Source organism: Mytilus californianus, unplaced genomic scaffold (assembly GCF_021869535.1).
Source record: "Mytilus californianus isolate M0D057914Y unplaced genomic scaffold, xbMytCali1.0.p SCAF_4, whole genome shotgun sequence".
In the NCBI taxonomy this organism is placed as follows: domain Eukaryota; kingdom Metazoa; phylum Mollusca; class Bivalvia; order Mytilida; family Mytilidae; genus Mytilus; species Mytilus californianus.
In genome coordinates this window covers 72771779-72790568 of record NW_026262690.1, presented here as the reverse complement: position 1 = coordinate 72790568, position 18790 = coordinate 72771779, and the positions used below count along the sequence as shown (strand labels likewise).

The 18790-nt window shown below is 30.8% G+C and overlaps 1 protein-coding gene and 1 long non-coding RNA gene across 2 annotated transcripts in view; one reads left to right on the top strand and one right to left on the bottom strand.

Moving 5' to 3' along the window:
• Positions 1 to 1593: 1593 nt before the first annotated feature.
• LOC127738504 (ras-related protein Rab6) overlaps positions 1594 to 18790 on the bottom strand; it is a 138083-nt gene continuing 120886 nt past the window's right edge. Inside the window, exon 8 of the mRNA XM_052249795.1 lies at positions 1594 to 2400. Within this exon, the coding sequence (XP_052105755.1) occupies positions 2333 to 2400 (68 nt within the window). The 3' untranslated portion in view covers positions 1594 to 2332. The remainder of the gene's footprint in view (positions 2401 to 18790) is intronic.
• The window catches only part of LOC127738517 (uncharacterized), a 106870-nt gene continuing 98519 nt past the window's right edge, over positions 10440 to 18790 (top strand). The window contains exon 1 of the long non-coding RNA XR_008000095.1: positions 10440 to 10997. This is a non-coding gene — a long non-coding RNA (uncharacterized LOC127738517). The remainder of the gene's footprint in view (positions 10998 to 18790) is intronic.

Here is an 18790-nt window from a genome sequence, read left to right as displayed (position 1 = left end):
GATTTTGCCAAATACAGCTAAGGTAATCTATTCCAGGGGTAAAAAGTCCTCAGTATTTTAAAAAATTCAAAGTTTTGTAAACAGTTAATTTAAAATCATGACCATATCAATGATAATACGTGTCAACACAGAAGTGCTTACTGTGCCGGTGAAAATTATACACTAGTGTCTATACATTATGTCACATATATAATACATACTTGACCACTTCAAATAAACAAGTTGCAAGATATATTAAGGCTACCTATTAAGCGCACCAATAATACTCGTGTTTTGGGGGAAATCTCTATTTTGTGCGAGTTTCTCGGCCATATAAAGTCCGGTGGATTTGTGGGCACATTATCTTCCACTTTAAATAAACAGATACCATTAATTAAGGTAAATACTATTACAGCATAGAATGATAGTAAACATATTTTTTAAAGACCTTAGATGGTTCTGGCTCTGATTTTTAAGTCTCATAGTTAAAAAAAATGTTATTCTGTAGTGTTAACATCGAAATAAGAAGATATTGATCATCGAAACTTTTATCGATGGACGAACGTAATGAGGACAAATACAAAAATACGCAACAAACGCCTAAAGGTTCAAATGGTATGATGAAGATAAAGTAGATTTCCAAAACAATACTAGCTGCGATATAGCATTTTACGCTGATGCAGCATAAAGCAACCACAAATAAATCATAAATTCCAATAGCATGTTCTTTAGAAAATTAATACACAGCCTTTTATAGCAGACTATGCGGTATGGGTTTTGATCATTGTTGAACACCGTACGGTGACCTATAGCTATTAACTTCTATGTTATTTGATCTCTCATGGAGAGTTATCTCAATGGCGATTATACCATATCTTCTTATTTTTATATCTTATAATTTTCATCGATGATATTGAAATTTTTCAATGTTAAGTAATATTATGATAACAAACTAAAGCTAGATTTTGATCACATTTAATGCAAAATTATGTACATACATAAATAAATTATATATATTATAGCTTCTCCTTCGCAACTGCATATATTGTGTAATTCTTAGATTATTTTATTGAACGTACGTACATTTTATATTTTAAAACAATAATGACAGACATAAGCATGTATATCATGCAAAATACAATTATTCTCATTACATAAACTTCCATTAAAATTCAAAGAAGCATGACAAATGTTCAATCACACAAAAACTGTCGAAACAAAACACGTTTTTTTTCTTAAATTTAAAAACAATTATAGAAAAATGTTTTCTTACACAACAATCACATACGAAATGACGATCTTTCTCCTATTTTCATATCTTAACTTATCTAAAAATAAAAAGGAATTTCAAATTGTTCACAGTTGATCTACAATGTCAACATCATTATATGTCCTCAATCATCAAAACGAATATCACTTTCTACATATTCAACTGTAACAGTGTGGCAGACCCTATATATTTATCTCATTAGTCTAAATAGTTCTTTAAAACATAAAAACAATTTTGGATTTTTTAAATTCAATCCACAGCAACCACCTTTCGAAACATTTTACGAATTCACATTATATAAAAGAAACAAGTTATTTTAATAACAAGGTATATTGAAAACAATATATTTTCGTTTTTGGTGTACAGTGCTATTTTGGAAGAGTCTCTTCTGTTAAGTAGGCGTATTAAATCACAAGGAAAATTTCAAATGAAATAAGTATAGAATAAAAGACGAGGACGTGTTTCCGAGTTGTCATATTCTTTTTACAGTACAGTCCGAAAACGTTGATAAATTTGGCACTGTTATGTAAATTAGTATATTTTCACATTTTGTATTTTTTGCAAATTGAATATAAACAGAATTCGGAGGAGTGCATTTAGATGTTAGATGTTAGATAAAAAATATCGATTTCAATAAAAAAAAAAATCATTTTGAAAAAGGATTGCATTATAGATTCCCCGTGGTGTACATTACATTATTCTGTCTTTACATGCATGTGGTCATGAACTTGTTTAGATACTGGTCATAACATATGGAGAGATTAAGGAAAGCAATGCTTTTAGCGTGGTATTTTGAAATTGTTGTGCATACCTAAATGATAATATGCATATATAATATTATGCAAAGTAAAATGACTTTAAATGACATTAGGAGTATAATCGTGTATCATTTAACACGAATGTATTGTTCCAAAAGCTTCTACGGTAATTCAGTCATGGTTTTGAAACAATCGTCTTTTCAATGAAATTTTTCAGTTTTTGTTGTTATTGCATGAAATAACCAAGATTCAATGAAAAACTGACTAGGAAGATTGTTTATCCTTTCGAATAGTTCATATCACAATGTTAATAGACTTGTTAACGTTAACAGGAACAGCCGTTGTTTTCTTGTTCTGCCGAATCTAAAACTTCTTTTGGTCGTAATTCAATATCTGTACAATTGTTAAGGAAAGTTCATACGAAGACACACAGCCATCTACAAAAGATAAAGCAAACCATGCTAAATTGAAAAAGTTAAAAGTTAGAATTGTGTGGCTTCAAAGTAATCACAGATGCACGACAGAAGATATACGATGAAGTGCACCTTGATATAGTAAGAAAAAAAGATCCCATCTCTTACATTTATCTTGTCTCAATTGCATTTCCATACCTTCATATTATACCGAGATATGAAACGCAATCTGAAAAAAAAAATGAAAACAGCACGTTGTAAATTTCATGCTTCCGAAGCGCTTTTCTGGATTAACCTTCGTCAGGAACGCTTAAAGCCGAATATTTAAAAGCCAAGGACGTATAAGAACCGAAACAGTTGAAGAGCTAAATGACCAAAAAGGACATAAAGAATAGCCAAATCTGTCTACGGTAGTTGTTGTCTGAGGGATTTGAAACTGAAAAAGACATTATAGGATTATCCCGAGATACGGATCGCACTATGAATAAATAAAACATTCTCCATATCTATCAGAATCGTAAATGATTAGCATAAACAAAATCACCGGTATTTGTTGAAATAAAAATATCAAGTTTCAAAATTAGGTCAGACAAGCATGCAACACGATTATTATTTTGACTTGAAATGAGCATCAATAAAAAACGTTCCAAATCAATTCATGCAACATGGTTGTGTACCAATGTAATATGCAAAATAAAAAAAATCCTCGTGGGCATGTATACAGAAGTGGGAAAAGTATTTCAGACCAATGTTACTACACGGACAGTTTATAAGCAATTCCGGCATTAAATCTATAGACACGTCATATATAAAAGTTTCCTTTCCACAGTTCTAATGACTCTTTATAAAACTACAAGCAAGAAAAATTCGAGGGGGCAAACTCAGTTAAGGCATTTACCAAAATCTAATCTTCTTTTTTGTTCACAGGGTATATATATATATATATTGGCTCATTTGTTTGCACCTGTCCTAAGCCAGGAACCTGTTTCAGTGCTTGTTTATGTGGTTCTTAAGTGTTTCTCGTTTTTTATATAGATTAGACCGTTGGTTTTCCTGTTTGAATTGTTTTACACTAGTCATTTCGGGGCCCTTTATAGCTTGCTGTTCGGTGTGATCCAAGGCTCCGTGTTGAAGGCCATACTTTGACCTATAAGTGTTTACTTTTTACTCATTGTGTCTTGGATGGAGAGTTGTCTCTTTGGCACTCGTACCACATCTTCTTATTTCTATCATATACCCTTCAAGGCTTCCAATCAAATTATGCATGATTAATCCAGATATTTCCCTCCAGTATGATATACTAGTATAAATATAATGATAATCATCCCTGGACTTCTCCCTTTCAGGAGTAAACCCTTGCTTAATGAGGCGTCGTTTTTGATTTTGTTGGATGTTTAAATACACAGTCACGTCCGGTCGGAATGGGGACCTCAAATCCGATGCCTCGTAAAGAGAGAGTGTCACACTCTCTGCACGTTTAAGAACAATTGCAGAAATTATCTCGGGGATCAATAGGTGGTCTGTTGCTGGGAAATTTCTGCCCCTATCAAAACAAAATCCAATTTTCAAGTGGCTGTTCAAAAATCTTCGTCCTTCATTCCGGTCTACTACTTACAGAACCTGCATTATGTATTAATCTAGTCGAGAAAGTGTACGACGTATTTCCATTGGACGTTAAGCAAGCAATAATCAATCAATCAAAGTATCCATACATTTTGGTAGTAGTCAATAAAAAGACTACTGCACTAAAATCATTAATTCAAGTCAATGATTGGAGCACCATAACACAACAACTTCTACTTTTTAAATCAATTCTTTTCAATTTTTAAGGATTGTGTATTGAGGAACTCGATTATAACATTCAAGATGAATAATTAAAAAAAATCAGAAATAAAATATTAGTGCAAATCGCCTTATAACCTTTCTTGTTTCAAAAACTAAAACAAACTGATTGGAAAATCCTTCAGTTCTTGAAAGAAGAATCCAATCAAGAAGCAGATTAATTAAATCTTATTTGATGTTTTAATACACCTTCTTTGAAAAGAAGCTTGATTTCACTATTCAATGCTTGGAAAAACAAAAACTTATTGAAATTTCATGACAAAATGCAAGTAGATTTTGAAACCCCTAAAAAAAAACTATCAAAATAAATGTATTCTATTGTAACAAGTTTACCTTTAAATCCTATTATAACTACCCAAATATATATTTGAACCGCTTCAGGAGATTATCCCAATATCATTAACTACATGATCATAAACTATGCATCACATAAAAAGTTTCTAAACAAGGGGCTCTATAGGGCCTGTATTGCTCGCCTGCATCTTCAACAATGGCCACTTTTTGACAAAAATCATCATGAAAGGGCAATAATTCTATAGAGTTAATTGACAATTTCAGTCATATTGATGTATTTCTAGATCTTTTCCTGATGATCATATTTGCTCTTAAAGTTGCTATGAACATTTGTATCCATTATACTGTTCAAGATAATTAGGAAAAACTAAAAGAAATGGTAATAAACTGTTAACACAGAGATATGTCTCGCCTATTTGTTATTTTGATAAAAAAAAATAGCAATACTTTTAACATGTAAGTTATGCAAATATTCAAAGTCAATGAACCATGACTGAAGGTATAGGGCTAAACAATCTCCTTAGAAATGAGATGTGCCAATGCAAAATAATAACACAACTGCATACCAAATACCATCGACTTTTCATAAGTCGTTGCATTTAAACAAACCTAAACACAAACATTAACTTGTAAACTATGTAAAAAGTTTCAAAGTCAATGAACCATAATGAGGGGGTGGGGCTATATAATCTCCATGGAAAACTTGCAAATCCCAAAACATTTGCACACCAAATACCATTGACTTAACATTAGTGGTTGATTTTAAACTGACCTAATCACAAACTAATACATGTAATTTAAGCAAAAGTTTCAAAGTCAATAGACCATGACTGAGGGGGCAGGGTCAAATAATTTCCATTAAATGAGATATGCCAATGCTCATACAACTGCATACCAAATATCTTTGACCTACCATTATTGTAAGTACCAAATATTTTTCATAGAAATGAGATGTGCTAATGCTTATACAACTTCATACCAATTATCACTGACCTACCACTATCGGTTCCCCTTAAACTGACCTAATCACAAACTAATAAATGTAAACTAAGCAAAAGTTTCAAAGTCAATAGACCATGACTGAGGGGGCGGGGCCAAATAATTTCCATTGAAATGAGATATGCCAATGCTTATACAACTGCATACCAAATATCTTTGACCTACCACTAGTGGTTCCTCATAAACTGACCTAATCACAAACTTATACATGAAAACTAAGCAAAGTTTCAAAGTCAATCGACCATGACCAAGAGGTTGGGGTCAAACAATCTCCATGGTAATGAGATGTGCCAATGCTAATACAACTGCATACCAAATATCATTGACCTACCACTAGTTGTTCACTATAAATTAGACATAATCACAAACTAATACATTGTTGGACAGCAGGTAGATCTCAACATTCTGAACATTTCTGCCCCTGACAGATTCTCTCTAATCATAGCAGTTTTCAAGGTAATAGATAAAACATTACCCCCCATTTCTATTTTTAGCAATGTTGGCCATGTTGGTTGACAAGCGGGGTCATTGGACGATGGACGACTGACACAAAGTGATGAGAAAAGCCTACTTGGCCTGATGGCAAGGTGAGCTAAAAATAACTTACTTTGGTCCAATCTAATTCAAAAGACATTTACAAAATCCTGCATTCTTAAGTAGAAGGATTTCTACTTTAACATATGTATGAAAATTAGTTCAAGCTCATCTACTAGAAATCTGCTGGCCAGCAAGCTGAAATACCTATTTGTTTTTATTTTTAAATCATGTTTGATGAAGTTGTTATTAAAGTTACATTCGTTAATCCATTCAACATCATGTATATTTCATTTATAAATGAATAAAATTAAAGTATATAACACCAGAAATATCACCAGTAGTGTCACTAGGACATCATAGTTGAACAAAAATTCCCTTTTTTAATAGTTTTGTTCAAGTGAAATGAAATAAAATCAACAGCCTTAGCCAAAACTGTGGCAAAATATATTCAAGATAGGGATGATTCTTGTTTTAAAAGTGAGAAAAGTTTGGTAGGGTTTTAAGTATTTAATGTAAAGCTAGATTTTTCAATGCTTGATTATGAAAATAAGAAAATAAAGTTTATAAGCAAGACAAACTTCAAGCTCATCAATTCTGATATCTGAGAAATGTATTGATTTTATACACAAAGCAGTCAAAAGTGGCCTTATACAACCTTCTCCTGCCAGTTTTTCTACAGTAAAAAATCCACAAAAAAGTTCTTCCGAGTATACATTTACTAAATCAGTCAACACTATGAAAGATTAGAGTATATTTTTTTTTAAATGATGATCTGTAGAAGACATCCCATAGAAGAGGCCAACATATATTGACAAAATGATTTGTTTAAATATACTTTGGAATATTGTACATTGGTAATTCTCTATCCTTATTGGTCAACTTACAGACTTAGGTTATCTATTATTACAATGTTTGACTCATTCTACATAATTTATTTTAAATTGATCAAATGTAAGAAAGTAGAAAATATAAGTCATATTGGTCTATTTTTTATCATATGCTGAACTGCTCCCCACTTTATATCACTATACAAGTTTCTAATATATACAAAGATTTCATTTGGATAACCACAATTAATGAATCATGAAATCTAGCCAATTTACTTACTTTAGCCTGAATGCTGATTGATTGTTGCTGTTTAACACCACTTTAAGCAGTAATGGCTATGTCATGGCAGTCAGTTATTATTGGTGGAGGCAGCAGTAGTGCCCGGAGAGAACCACTAACTTTTAGCAGGAAATCTGGCAATCCTAGTCATTTAAGATCATATTAGAACAACCGTCACAAACAAGGTTCCAACTCCTCTCATTGTTGACAGGCTAGTGGTCATGATAAATGAACTACTTAGACCTCTCAGCCATTGAGAACCCCAAACTGAATGCTGACTTTCTCCCCAAAAGACATATTAACACATCTTTAGATGAGGATATGAACTTGTACATAAAAATTCATAAGGGGTTTCTGCGGAATTGATGTATAACAAACTTTAACCCCAGACTGTATCAACTTGATAACTGTAAAAAAACTAAGTCCATTCATCAGTAAAATAAAGAATAAAATGCTCCGCTGGGCGCAGCTTGATACGACCACAGAGGTCGAACCCTGAACAGTTGGGGCAAGTATGGACACAACATTCAAGTTTGATACAGCTCTAAATTTGGATTGTGATTAAATATTTGACACAGCATAGGTTTCTGACAAAGAATAAATGTGGTCTAAGAACTTAAATTTTTTTAATTTACATACTATGGTCCAATATCCAAAATCTAAATACATGGTTAGATTCAGCATATCAAAGAATCCAAAGAATTCAATTTTTGATGAAATCAAACAAAGTTTAATTTTGGACCCTTTTGACCACAATGTGGACCAATTTGATAACAGGGCCCAAAAATCAAAATACATGGTTAGATTCAGCATATCAAAGAACCCCATATATTCAATTTTTGTTGAAATCAAACAAAGTTTAATTTTGGATCCCAATTTGGACCAACTTGAAAACTGGGACCGAAATCAAAAATCTAAATACATGTTTAGATTCAGCATATCAAAGAACCCCATATAATAAATTTTTGTTAAAATCAAACTAAGTTTAATTTTGGACCCTTTGGACCTAAATGTAGACCAATTTGAAATCTGGACCCAAAATTAAAAATCTAAATACACGGTCAGATTTGGCATAACAAATAAATAAATGCGGTCAAAGATTTTACAAATCTAATGCGCCATACTGTGCAATTAAAGATTACTTCTTGAAATTTTTCAATATTTGAAATTTGAAAAAAAAATAATATTTGAGGAATAATTCTTTTTAATTTCTGAAATCTGAAATGAGAAAAAATTGACCCCCCATAATTTCTTTTTACCCCTTCCCCTTTTTCCCCCAAAGAATTCTTTCCCTCAAGATATGGTCATAATCTCAATTCAAATTTCCAACGGAATTTGCAACCATGATTACCCATTTAAATTTACCATAGTGCTAACTTAATCTATTCTATATTAGAATTTAAAATATGGTGTCAAATCTTTCATATGGATTAAAAAAAAAAAAGATGCAACATTTGCAGATATTTTTACTGGTCTTCCTTTCTAAATGTGCATTTCTTTAAACATAATTTAAAAGCAGTGTAAGGGAAGTAATCAAAACGTTGTATGTGGATTACCTCCCTAACACTGTTTTAAAATGTCTTAATTGTTCATTAACCATTACTTTATACATAATTTAAAAGCAGTGAAAGGGAGGTAATTCAAATGATGTATTTGATTTATCTCCCTTACACTGCTTTAAATTATGTTTTGTACTATAGTATTTGTCCATATAAAAATGCTTGTTTTTTGCCCCTTTTTGGTCCCTAATTCCTAAAATTTTGAGGCAATTACCCCCAAAATCAATCCCAGCATTCCCTTTGTGATATGGAACCTTGTGGTACAATGTCAGAGAGATCCATACACTAAAACACAAGTTATGTCTGGAAGTTTCAAAAATGCCCTTTTTGGCCCCTAATTCCTTAACTGTTGGTACCATAACCCCCAAAATCAATCCCAACCTTCCTTTTGTGGTATTGAACCTTATGGTAAAATTTCATAGAGATCCATTCACTTAAACTAAAGTTAGAGTGCGAAAACCAATGTGTCTTTGGACGACGACGACGCCAACGTCATACCAATATACGATCGCAAAATTTTTTTGCGGTCGTATAAAAATGATAAAATAAACATTTCCGAAAACTTGCTCTGGATACGATATTTTTGTCGTAAACAAGCTTCTGTCAAAAATTTTTATAAATTTGCATGAGGCTTTGACAAAGTAATTGATGACTGAAAAACACTAACTTCAGACTGAGTCTGAGAGTTATCTGTAAAAAAACGAAGTCCATTTATCAGTAAAATACAGAAAAATGAAAATAAATATTTGCAAAATTTTGCTCTAGATTCTGTATTTTGGTCATAAACAAGCTTCTGTCTATAGTAAAATTCATGAAGGTTTGACAAAGTTAATGATGACTGAAAAACTTTAACCTCAGACAAAATCTGAAGTAAACTGTAAAAAAAACTAAGTCCATTTATTAGTAAAATACGGAAAAATGAAATAAATATTTTCAAAATTTTGCCCTGGATATTGTATTTTGGTCATCAACAAGCTTCTGTCCTAATTTCATAAAATTCCATGTAGGTTTGACAAAGTTATTGATGTCCAAAAAACTTTAATCACAGACTGAACCTAAATGTTGACGCTGCCGACGAGGGAATCTCGCTATGTCTCATCTGCGCGAAATAAATTTTGCAGGCTTGACAAAAATAAGCCAAAATCAATTAAGTGTAAAATGAAGGACACAGTGACCTCTATTTGCCTTGATGCTGACTATTCCCTTTAATGATTGTTCACAAACTTTTAGATGATAATCTTAATTAAAGTACTGAGATAACTTAGATGTAAAACCTATATTATGCTTATGAAATATAAAAAAAAAAGGTCTGTGACCTGCTCTTGCCTTGATGCTGATTTAATTGCAAACATACATTTTTACACTTATTTGGATGATCCTATTTAGTTACAGATATTTTGATGTACAACTTAACCAAAATCAACTTGAATGCAAACCTTAACCAAAGTCATTGAACTGTGACATATGGCTAAAACTATATAGATATACCTACAGACAAAGAAACAAGATCATTAGCCTAAAATGTATTGATATTTGGCTATGGAAGCATATGGAAACCCCTTTGTACATACACACAAACACACACACACACACTAAGCCTGTAAATATCCTCTTTTTGATATATTAAACGTACATGTAAATAGTCTGCATTTACTACCACATATTAAAACAAAACTTCAACTTCAATTTAATTTATTTAATTTTTTATATAAAACTTTTCTAATATTTCATAAATATATCATATTTTAAACCAAACTGTATAAATATTCCCACCTCTGCTTGTAAAACTGAATTAAAACAGAGTTGCTTCCCCTATCTGTGCCATAAACAAATTAAACCTCGCTCAATAAAAAAAAATATAGTATATATCCTTAAAATGATAAATTCCTAGCACAGATCTTTGATTGTAGTGTATGATAACTGACAATATTTTCCTATATGTTCATTCAATAGCATTGGGAAAAAAAATTTATTCAAAATAATATATATGGTAACAATATCTAACAAGCAAATCACCCTTTTTTTTCTGGTTGCGAATGCAAAAAAGTGAAATTGCCAAATAATTCAACAAGAAAAAAATAAAGGGCTGGTAAAATGGTAGGAGTTATCATGAACATTATGATTTATGAAAGCAGATGATGTGTCTTTCAGACATGGTTGACCTCATTCAATAAAATTACTAGTAAATGCTACTACTTTGGCTTAAATGCAATCTTAGCCTGCCAAGCATACAATGTAGGTCATGATGATCTTAATGTTATAGAATAGTATTTCATAAACTATAAAACATTGTAGCAATATGACACTGATATTAACTATGAAACATATCTATTGTGGACCTAATGTGGCATAAGAACCCCTCCCCCTCCCCATAAAAAAAGCTATCAAATGGTGAATCTATATTGAAATACTAACACATGAATAGCATGTTCTAACAGTTTGTTTTTGCTTTAAAAAAAATTGAATACATATTTAATTATATTTGTTAACCTTGGGGACACAAATTGAACAGAAGTTTTTGTTGAATATAATTTAAGTACATGTACCTGTCTTTGTAAGAATCATGCAGGTTCCTGTTGATGGGCGATTCATGACCCCTCTTCAAATGTCTTTATATTTTGTTTATGAAGAAGGTATGGTATGAAAATAAGTTTCATATATTCATTTTTTTCTTTTGAACCTTGGTTGCCATGGAAACCATCCTTACAAAATTTTGCCAAAATACGTACAAAAGTAGCCTTTGAAAATTGAAATATAAGGGATATAAAAGAACCATTGAAATAAAGTTAATCAATTAAAACAATAAGTATATTTACAGAATTGACAAACAAAACCCAAAACTATACAAAAACGTTAAAATTTTGAATTTACTACATAGTTTGTTTCCATAGCAACCATTTAAAAATGTGTTAAAATTCGAAAATGAAAAATTTCAAAAACTCCGAAATTTTAAATCTGTTTATCTCCCAAGACCAACAATACAATTACATGTCAGTAACAAATTTTGAAAGACAACATTCTATATATTCATAAAATAAAAAGAAAGTCGTGTGTTTTTTTTTTCTTTAAAAAAATAATTTTAGTCACTTTTCACCAAAATTCAGATTACCAAACATGTGAATAATCAAACATTTTGAACTTAAAAAGCTAAAATATTCCATTTGTATGTGCAATTCTGACACACATTTGTTAATTTTAAACTAGAATATATGATAAATGAAGATATACTTGTACAAAACGAAAACTCATCACTATTGGTATGGTGCACCCCCCTTTTTTTTGAAAAAAAATCATTTTTTTTTCAAAATTATAAAATTTGTTGAAAAAAATGTGGAATCTTATTGTGTTAACTTGTGAACTAAGCATTTTAAGAATTTAAGCATAACATAATAATTCTCTAGTTATATGTAAGATTTCTCAGATGTTTGAAAAAAATGGTAATACGCATAACCCGTTGTCGTGCCTGGGATTGCATGATGCTGTTAGTGAAAAAGAATAATATTGAACTCCAAAAACATTTAAGTCTGTGTATAAAAATAAGAGGATGTGTTGTAATTGCCAATGAGACAACTCTCCGCAAGAGACCAAATGACATAGAAATGAACAACCACAGGTCATCGTACAGCCTTCAACAATGAGCATAACATGATTGTCTGTAAAACAAATCTTAATGAACAATTTAAAAACAAAATTGCCCTAGACTAAGATCTGCTAAACAAGAATGCACAACCTAAAATGTCTGGTTGGTTTTATTTATCAATGAATTACTTTTGAAACTCTGTTATATAAAGATTTTAATACAATTATTATATAAACTTAACATTATCAATGTTCTAAGAAAATGAGGTCAGGGTAAGATGAACTATGTCAGACAGACGAATGAGAGAGAACGGAAACGAAAAATTCAGCAATTTTTCCATTTTTAAAGGAACATAACTCATTACCAGTACAAGTGACACCAATAAAATTCAAACTAGATCTGTATTTTATGATAATAAGCATTGTGTTTAAGTTTCAAAACATTTGGTTGTGGCTAACTTAAGTTAGAGAACGGAAACAAAAAAGTCAGCAATTTTTCCATTTGTAAAGGTGTATAACTCTAGAACGGACGTACTTACGAACAAGGGTACATTTTAATGCCCCCTTCGCTACGGTGGGGGCATACAAATTCTACGTGTTCTATCTGAGGAAATATATACCAACGATCTATCTTAAACTGTGCAAGACTTTGTCAATGTTTGTATGGTATATGATGGTAAAGGACAGCTTGTCTATCAATTTTTTTTTAAATAACCTAACTGAATTATTATTTGTATAAGGCAGAGTTATCGCATCTTTATAGTTCTGAAAACATATTCTCCTTGTGGGCCTTGAGGAAATTGGCTGGTCCTAACTAGTATATACTGTTTTAATTCTCAAAACCTTAGGACCACCATGTGCAATGATCATTCATGGAATGTTGTTCAATTTTATCAACTGTTATATTTACACATTTGTATGCCCCTGCCGTGGCGGAGGGGCATTAAGGTTTACCATTGTACGTCCCAAAGTTGGTTTCTGTTCTCTTACTTTCGTTTGCCTCAACCAAATGTTATGAAACTTAATCACATTGCTTATTACCACAAAACACAGACCAAGTTTGAATTTCAGTGGTGTCACTTTAACCGTTCTAGAGTTATGCCCTTTTACAAATAGAAGTATTGCTGTATTTTTCGTTTCCGTTCTCTAACTTTAGTTTGTCTTTACCAAATGTTATTTAAATTATACACAATGCTTAAAACCACCAAATACAGATCAAGTTTGAGTTTTGATGGTGTCACTTTTACTGTTCTATAGCCATGCCTCTTTACAAAGGGAAAAAGTTGCTGAATTTTTTGTTTCTTTTTTGTTTCTTTAGTTTGCCTCAACCAAATGTTATGAAACTTTTACACAATACTTATGACCACCAAACTTACATAAAGTACACATTTGGTTAGTGTCATTTTTACCGTTCTTCAGTTATGTACGTTTATAACTTTTATGAAATGCAAGCGGGAGCATCATCTGTGTCCAATGGACACATTCCGCATTTATTTCAAGCTCTTTTGCATAAGTTAGATTCATTGTATATTAGAATAGAAAGAACGGTTCTGTAGTTCTTCTTCAATTTCAATTTTGACATAGTTAAATCGACATATAGTGACAAATAAGTGTTTGCATAAAGGTTTCGATACATGTCGAATTACATGGGAGATAAATAGTAACAGCCATTATGTGTACATAATCTGACTCTGCGCAATAGTATACTAGTCAACAAAAGAAACGATACAAGGCAATGTATTAAATTTTCCATATATAATGAAATTGGAACACTGTAGCAAACTTAATAATTGTCCCATTGGTATAATTTTTACAGAGTGTTATTTTCTTATTTTAAAAATAGTCTTATTTGCCAAAAAAATAATAATCAATATTAGAACTTAAAATTTTAAACTTAAACATGGTCTGCTTAAAATTTTGATTGCCGTCCTTCCTTGTGTCCATCTGGCTGTCCGTGTGTCTGTCTGTCTGTCTGTCCGGTCCTTGCAGCGCTCTCACATGTACAAATCTTGTCAGATTTTTACGAAACTAATACTTTAGGTTAATATAAGCAACATCTCAAACAAGTTATATATTGGTGGCCAATCGACTTATTTTAAGAGTTATTACCCTTAAAAATATTAAATTTATGGATAGTGGCCTCGTTAGCGCTCTCGAGGGTACAAGTGGTTTATTTTTCATTTTCAGTATATTTCTGATATCCATCACTTGGCGTCTGTCGTCATCCGTCTGGTGTTAACTATTTCAAACATCTCCTCTGAATCCACTGAACCAATTCCAGCCAAACTTACGCTGAATGATCCTTAGGATATCTAGAATATAGTTTGTGTTTTATTTTCTATTTTGTCAAAAAACATGGCCGCCATGTCTAAAAATAGAACATAGGGGTGAAATGCAGTTTTTGGCTTATATCTCAAACACTAAAGCATTTAGACCAAATCTGATGTAGGTAAACATGTTCATTAGGTCAAGTTCTATCAGCCCTAAAATTTTCAGATAAAATCTAACAACCCATTGTTGGGTTGCTGCAACTTAATTGGTAATTATAAGGAAATTTTGCAGTTTTTGGTTATTATCTTGAATATTATTAATGACAAAGATAAACTGTAAACAGCAAAAAAGTTCAGCGAAGTAAGATCTTCAAATAAGTTTAATGACCAAAATTTTCAATTGACCCCTTAAGGAGTTATTGCCCTTTAAAGAATTATTTCACAATTTGTTCATCTTATTTGCTTACTTTAAAAAATCTTCTCCTGAAACTGCTGAATCAATTTCAGCCAAACTTGGGAATATTTAGTATAAATTTTGTATTTTATTTCCTTGTAATTAAAAAAACATAGCCACTATGGCTAAAATGGAACATAGGGGTAAAATGCATTTTTTTGATTTTGAAGAAAATATGACAGATACAAAGAACATTTAAATGGAATTTTTAAGTCACTCATTGATATATATTGAAAAGCATAAATAATCATTGATGAAAGATTCAACCAAAATATTACAGGTGATCGATCCAGGCTCTCTTGTTTAGAGTTAAAATTTAAAGACAGTCTGAGACTAAGTTTTTTTTAACATAGGCTGAAATAAAACTTGGACAGAGGCTAATTTTCAAGACCATGAAATAGCAACTAAAAATTTCAATTTGCAAAAAACAAGTGTATTTCATGTATTTCGGGACGCAGCAATCCTTCATTCAGTCATCAGCCTTTCGGCTGTTTTCTGTTGTTTGGTTGGATTGTTGTCTCTTTGACACATTCCTTATTTCTGAAAAAAATCTAATATCTAAAAATGGGGAAGGGGGTACTATCATTGCCCTAATCCTTTGAAGAAATTTCATGCTTCAATGCTCAAAATGTTCAGAATTTAATACCATCTTTCTTTTAATTTTTGATAAATTTTATAATTTTGAAAAAATGTTTTTTTTCAAAAAAAGGGGGGGGGCACCATGCCTAGAGAGAAAAAGTTTCATTCTCTACCAATATATCTCTATCAATAATATATTCTCATTTATAATTACTAAATTTGTGTCAGAAATGCACGTATAAATGGAATGATTTAGCTTTTTAAGTTAAAAATGTTTGATTTTATCTGTTTGACAATCTGAATTTTGGTGAAAATTGACAGTTTTTGACTAAAATTATTTTTTTAAAGAAAAAAAAAAAAAACACACGACTTTCTTTTTATTTTATGAATATATAGAATGTTGTCTTTCAAAATTTGTCAATGAAATGTCATGGTATTGTTGGTCTTGGGAGATAAACAGATTTAAAATTTCGGAGTTTTTGAAATTTTTCATTTTCGAATTTTAACACATTTTTAAATGGTTGCTATGGAAACAAACTATTTGGTAAATTCAAAATTTTAACGTTTTTGAATAGTTTGGGGTTTTGTTTATTAACAATGTAAAAACCCTTATTGTTTTTATTGATTAACGTAATTTCCATCGGATTTTAAGTTCCTTTATTTTAAATTTTCAAAAGGGTCTTTTTTCACATATTCAGGCAAAATGATGTTTTGATGGTTACAATGGCAACGGGTAATATACAGAGAAAATAAAGACAGAATTTTACTTATCTACCAAAGTTCTTATGATATAGGGCAAAACAAATTACTTCTGAGACATGTCATGAGTCACCCTCTGCATGATTTTTATAAAGACAGGTACTTAAGCGCTCAGTGAAATTTGTCTCAGAATAACTCTTGAGTTAACATGACTTGAGACAATTATTTTTTATGCATAATGGTTTCCAGGCAAACTTAAAACAGCTCAAGTCCGAAAAGCATGCCAAAATGACCAAGATGTTGGTCAATATGGATTTACTAAAGAAGACAAATGTAGTCTTTCTATGAACCTTCATGTATATATCAGAAATATAATCTCATAGACTTATTAAAAAATTTTCCTAATTCTACAATTAAAAAAACATCTATTCAGTATTGTTTCTTTCATAATAAATTTGACCTTTTAATTAGATCAGACCAACCAAAGGCAATCTAAAGCTCTTCAGACCATTTTATTCAGACTCATTTTAGATTTTAGGCTGTACAAATTATTTTTACTAATTTGAATACCAAACACTTATTAGTAATGAAGATGTTTTTCTCACCTAATTTTTTTCTCAGAAAATCCATGAAAGAACTGCAAAAACATAAAAAAAAAAATATGTAATTCATTTTCATTTTTCTTAAATATTTTTTTTCTTGAATAACAATATTATGGTTACTTTATCAGATGAATGAATAAAAATGTAAGGTTAATGTAAATGAAAAAGCAACCAAGCAACCACAACAAACCAATTGACACCTTCTTCAACAGAATGGATATTCTTCATATAAAAACAAATATGAAATTAGTCTAAAGCATGGAAAAAGGGATTAATTAAGGTTGATGTTAACTTAATTTTCATGTAGATCATGAAATAATTGAAACTAAAATATAGAAACAGGACTAAAATGCTAGTTGATATGATCAAGCAACCACAACTCTTATCTATATAGCTTCAATAGTTATTTCAAAAATAAGATTCACTTTAAAATTAAGGGATTTTCATAAAACCAGGCTTTTAATTTAATCCTATTTAATCAGTTTCTGGAGGATGGGCTTTTCTCCCCTGGTATAATAACGAAGGATTTTTAATAACATGTCATAAATTATGATTAATAAAAAACTAATATAGAGGTAACTGCATGGGTGTGCAAGAAGGAGAATGTAGAAAGTCATTTAATATGGCAATCTTTTTCTTTTTCTTTTGAAAAGTGAATGTCAACACTTATCACGAAAACATATTCAAACAAAACATTAAGCATCCAGAAACTGATTAACATAATATACAATTCAATTAAAGTTGCACTAATATGTGTATCAGTGTATAACATTAATTCCACAGTCACAAATTGAAAATTAACACATAGTTCACCATAAACAAAGCAAAACAAAAAAATAATTAAACATTTTGTTTTGAACAAAAAATTGTTTACATTCATTTAGAAAATAATTTGCATATTTTACATTGTTCTTTTATCTAATGTTTATTATCTTAAATATTCACATCTCAATTTGAATAATTCAAAAAAAATATGTATGGTAAAAATGTGTTCAGTCGTAGAATAATCCCTCTTAAAACCTGCTTGGTTTTCATTTATTATACATATTTCATCAAGATAATTACATAATCTTGTGTTCAATATTGAGGTAAAAAGTTTACCCAGAGTAGATAATAACGTTATAGGCCTATAGTTTTGTAGATCATTTTCAGAGCCTTTGTTTTTTAAACAATGGAATGACATGTCCTATTAACCATGCCTCAGGCAACAATCCTGTGTCAAAAATCAGATTAAATAAAAACACATAGACATCAATGAAATATTCAATAGACGAACATATATACTAATTTACAATAAGATCATCACCAGGTGTCTTATTATTTTTCAGGCTTTTTATGGCTTTAAGTATTTCATCTTAAGTGATGCACGTATGAAGAAATACATTTGACGAATTTTCTTTAACATCATTTTCTAATATGTACCGGTTTTCCGTTTCGCTATTTTTATTCAGATCCTTAAAAAAGGAAAACAAATCTTCACATTTTTATTCCTTCGTCAACCTCGATTTATAATTTTTCCAAAATTCTTTCGGGTTTTTTTATCGCATCTTTTTCATTTTGGAACGTAAATTTTCATTAAATGATCTGATATTTTTATTCATGGTTTTTTTTAATATAGAGTCTCACTACGTCTCATACGTTCCTTGAATATCCGTGAACCATACCCGTTTATATTACTTTTTAGATTTTCTAAACGCTCTCCTTTCCCGGCGGCATTCTGAGTTAAACCAATCACTGTGATTTTGTTTCCGTCCCGTGAAATCATATCCATTAGTTTTTTGTACGAACTCCCCAAAATGTATTTCTAGCAGAATTGAGTAAAACATCTCTTATTTCATTTTCAATTTTT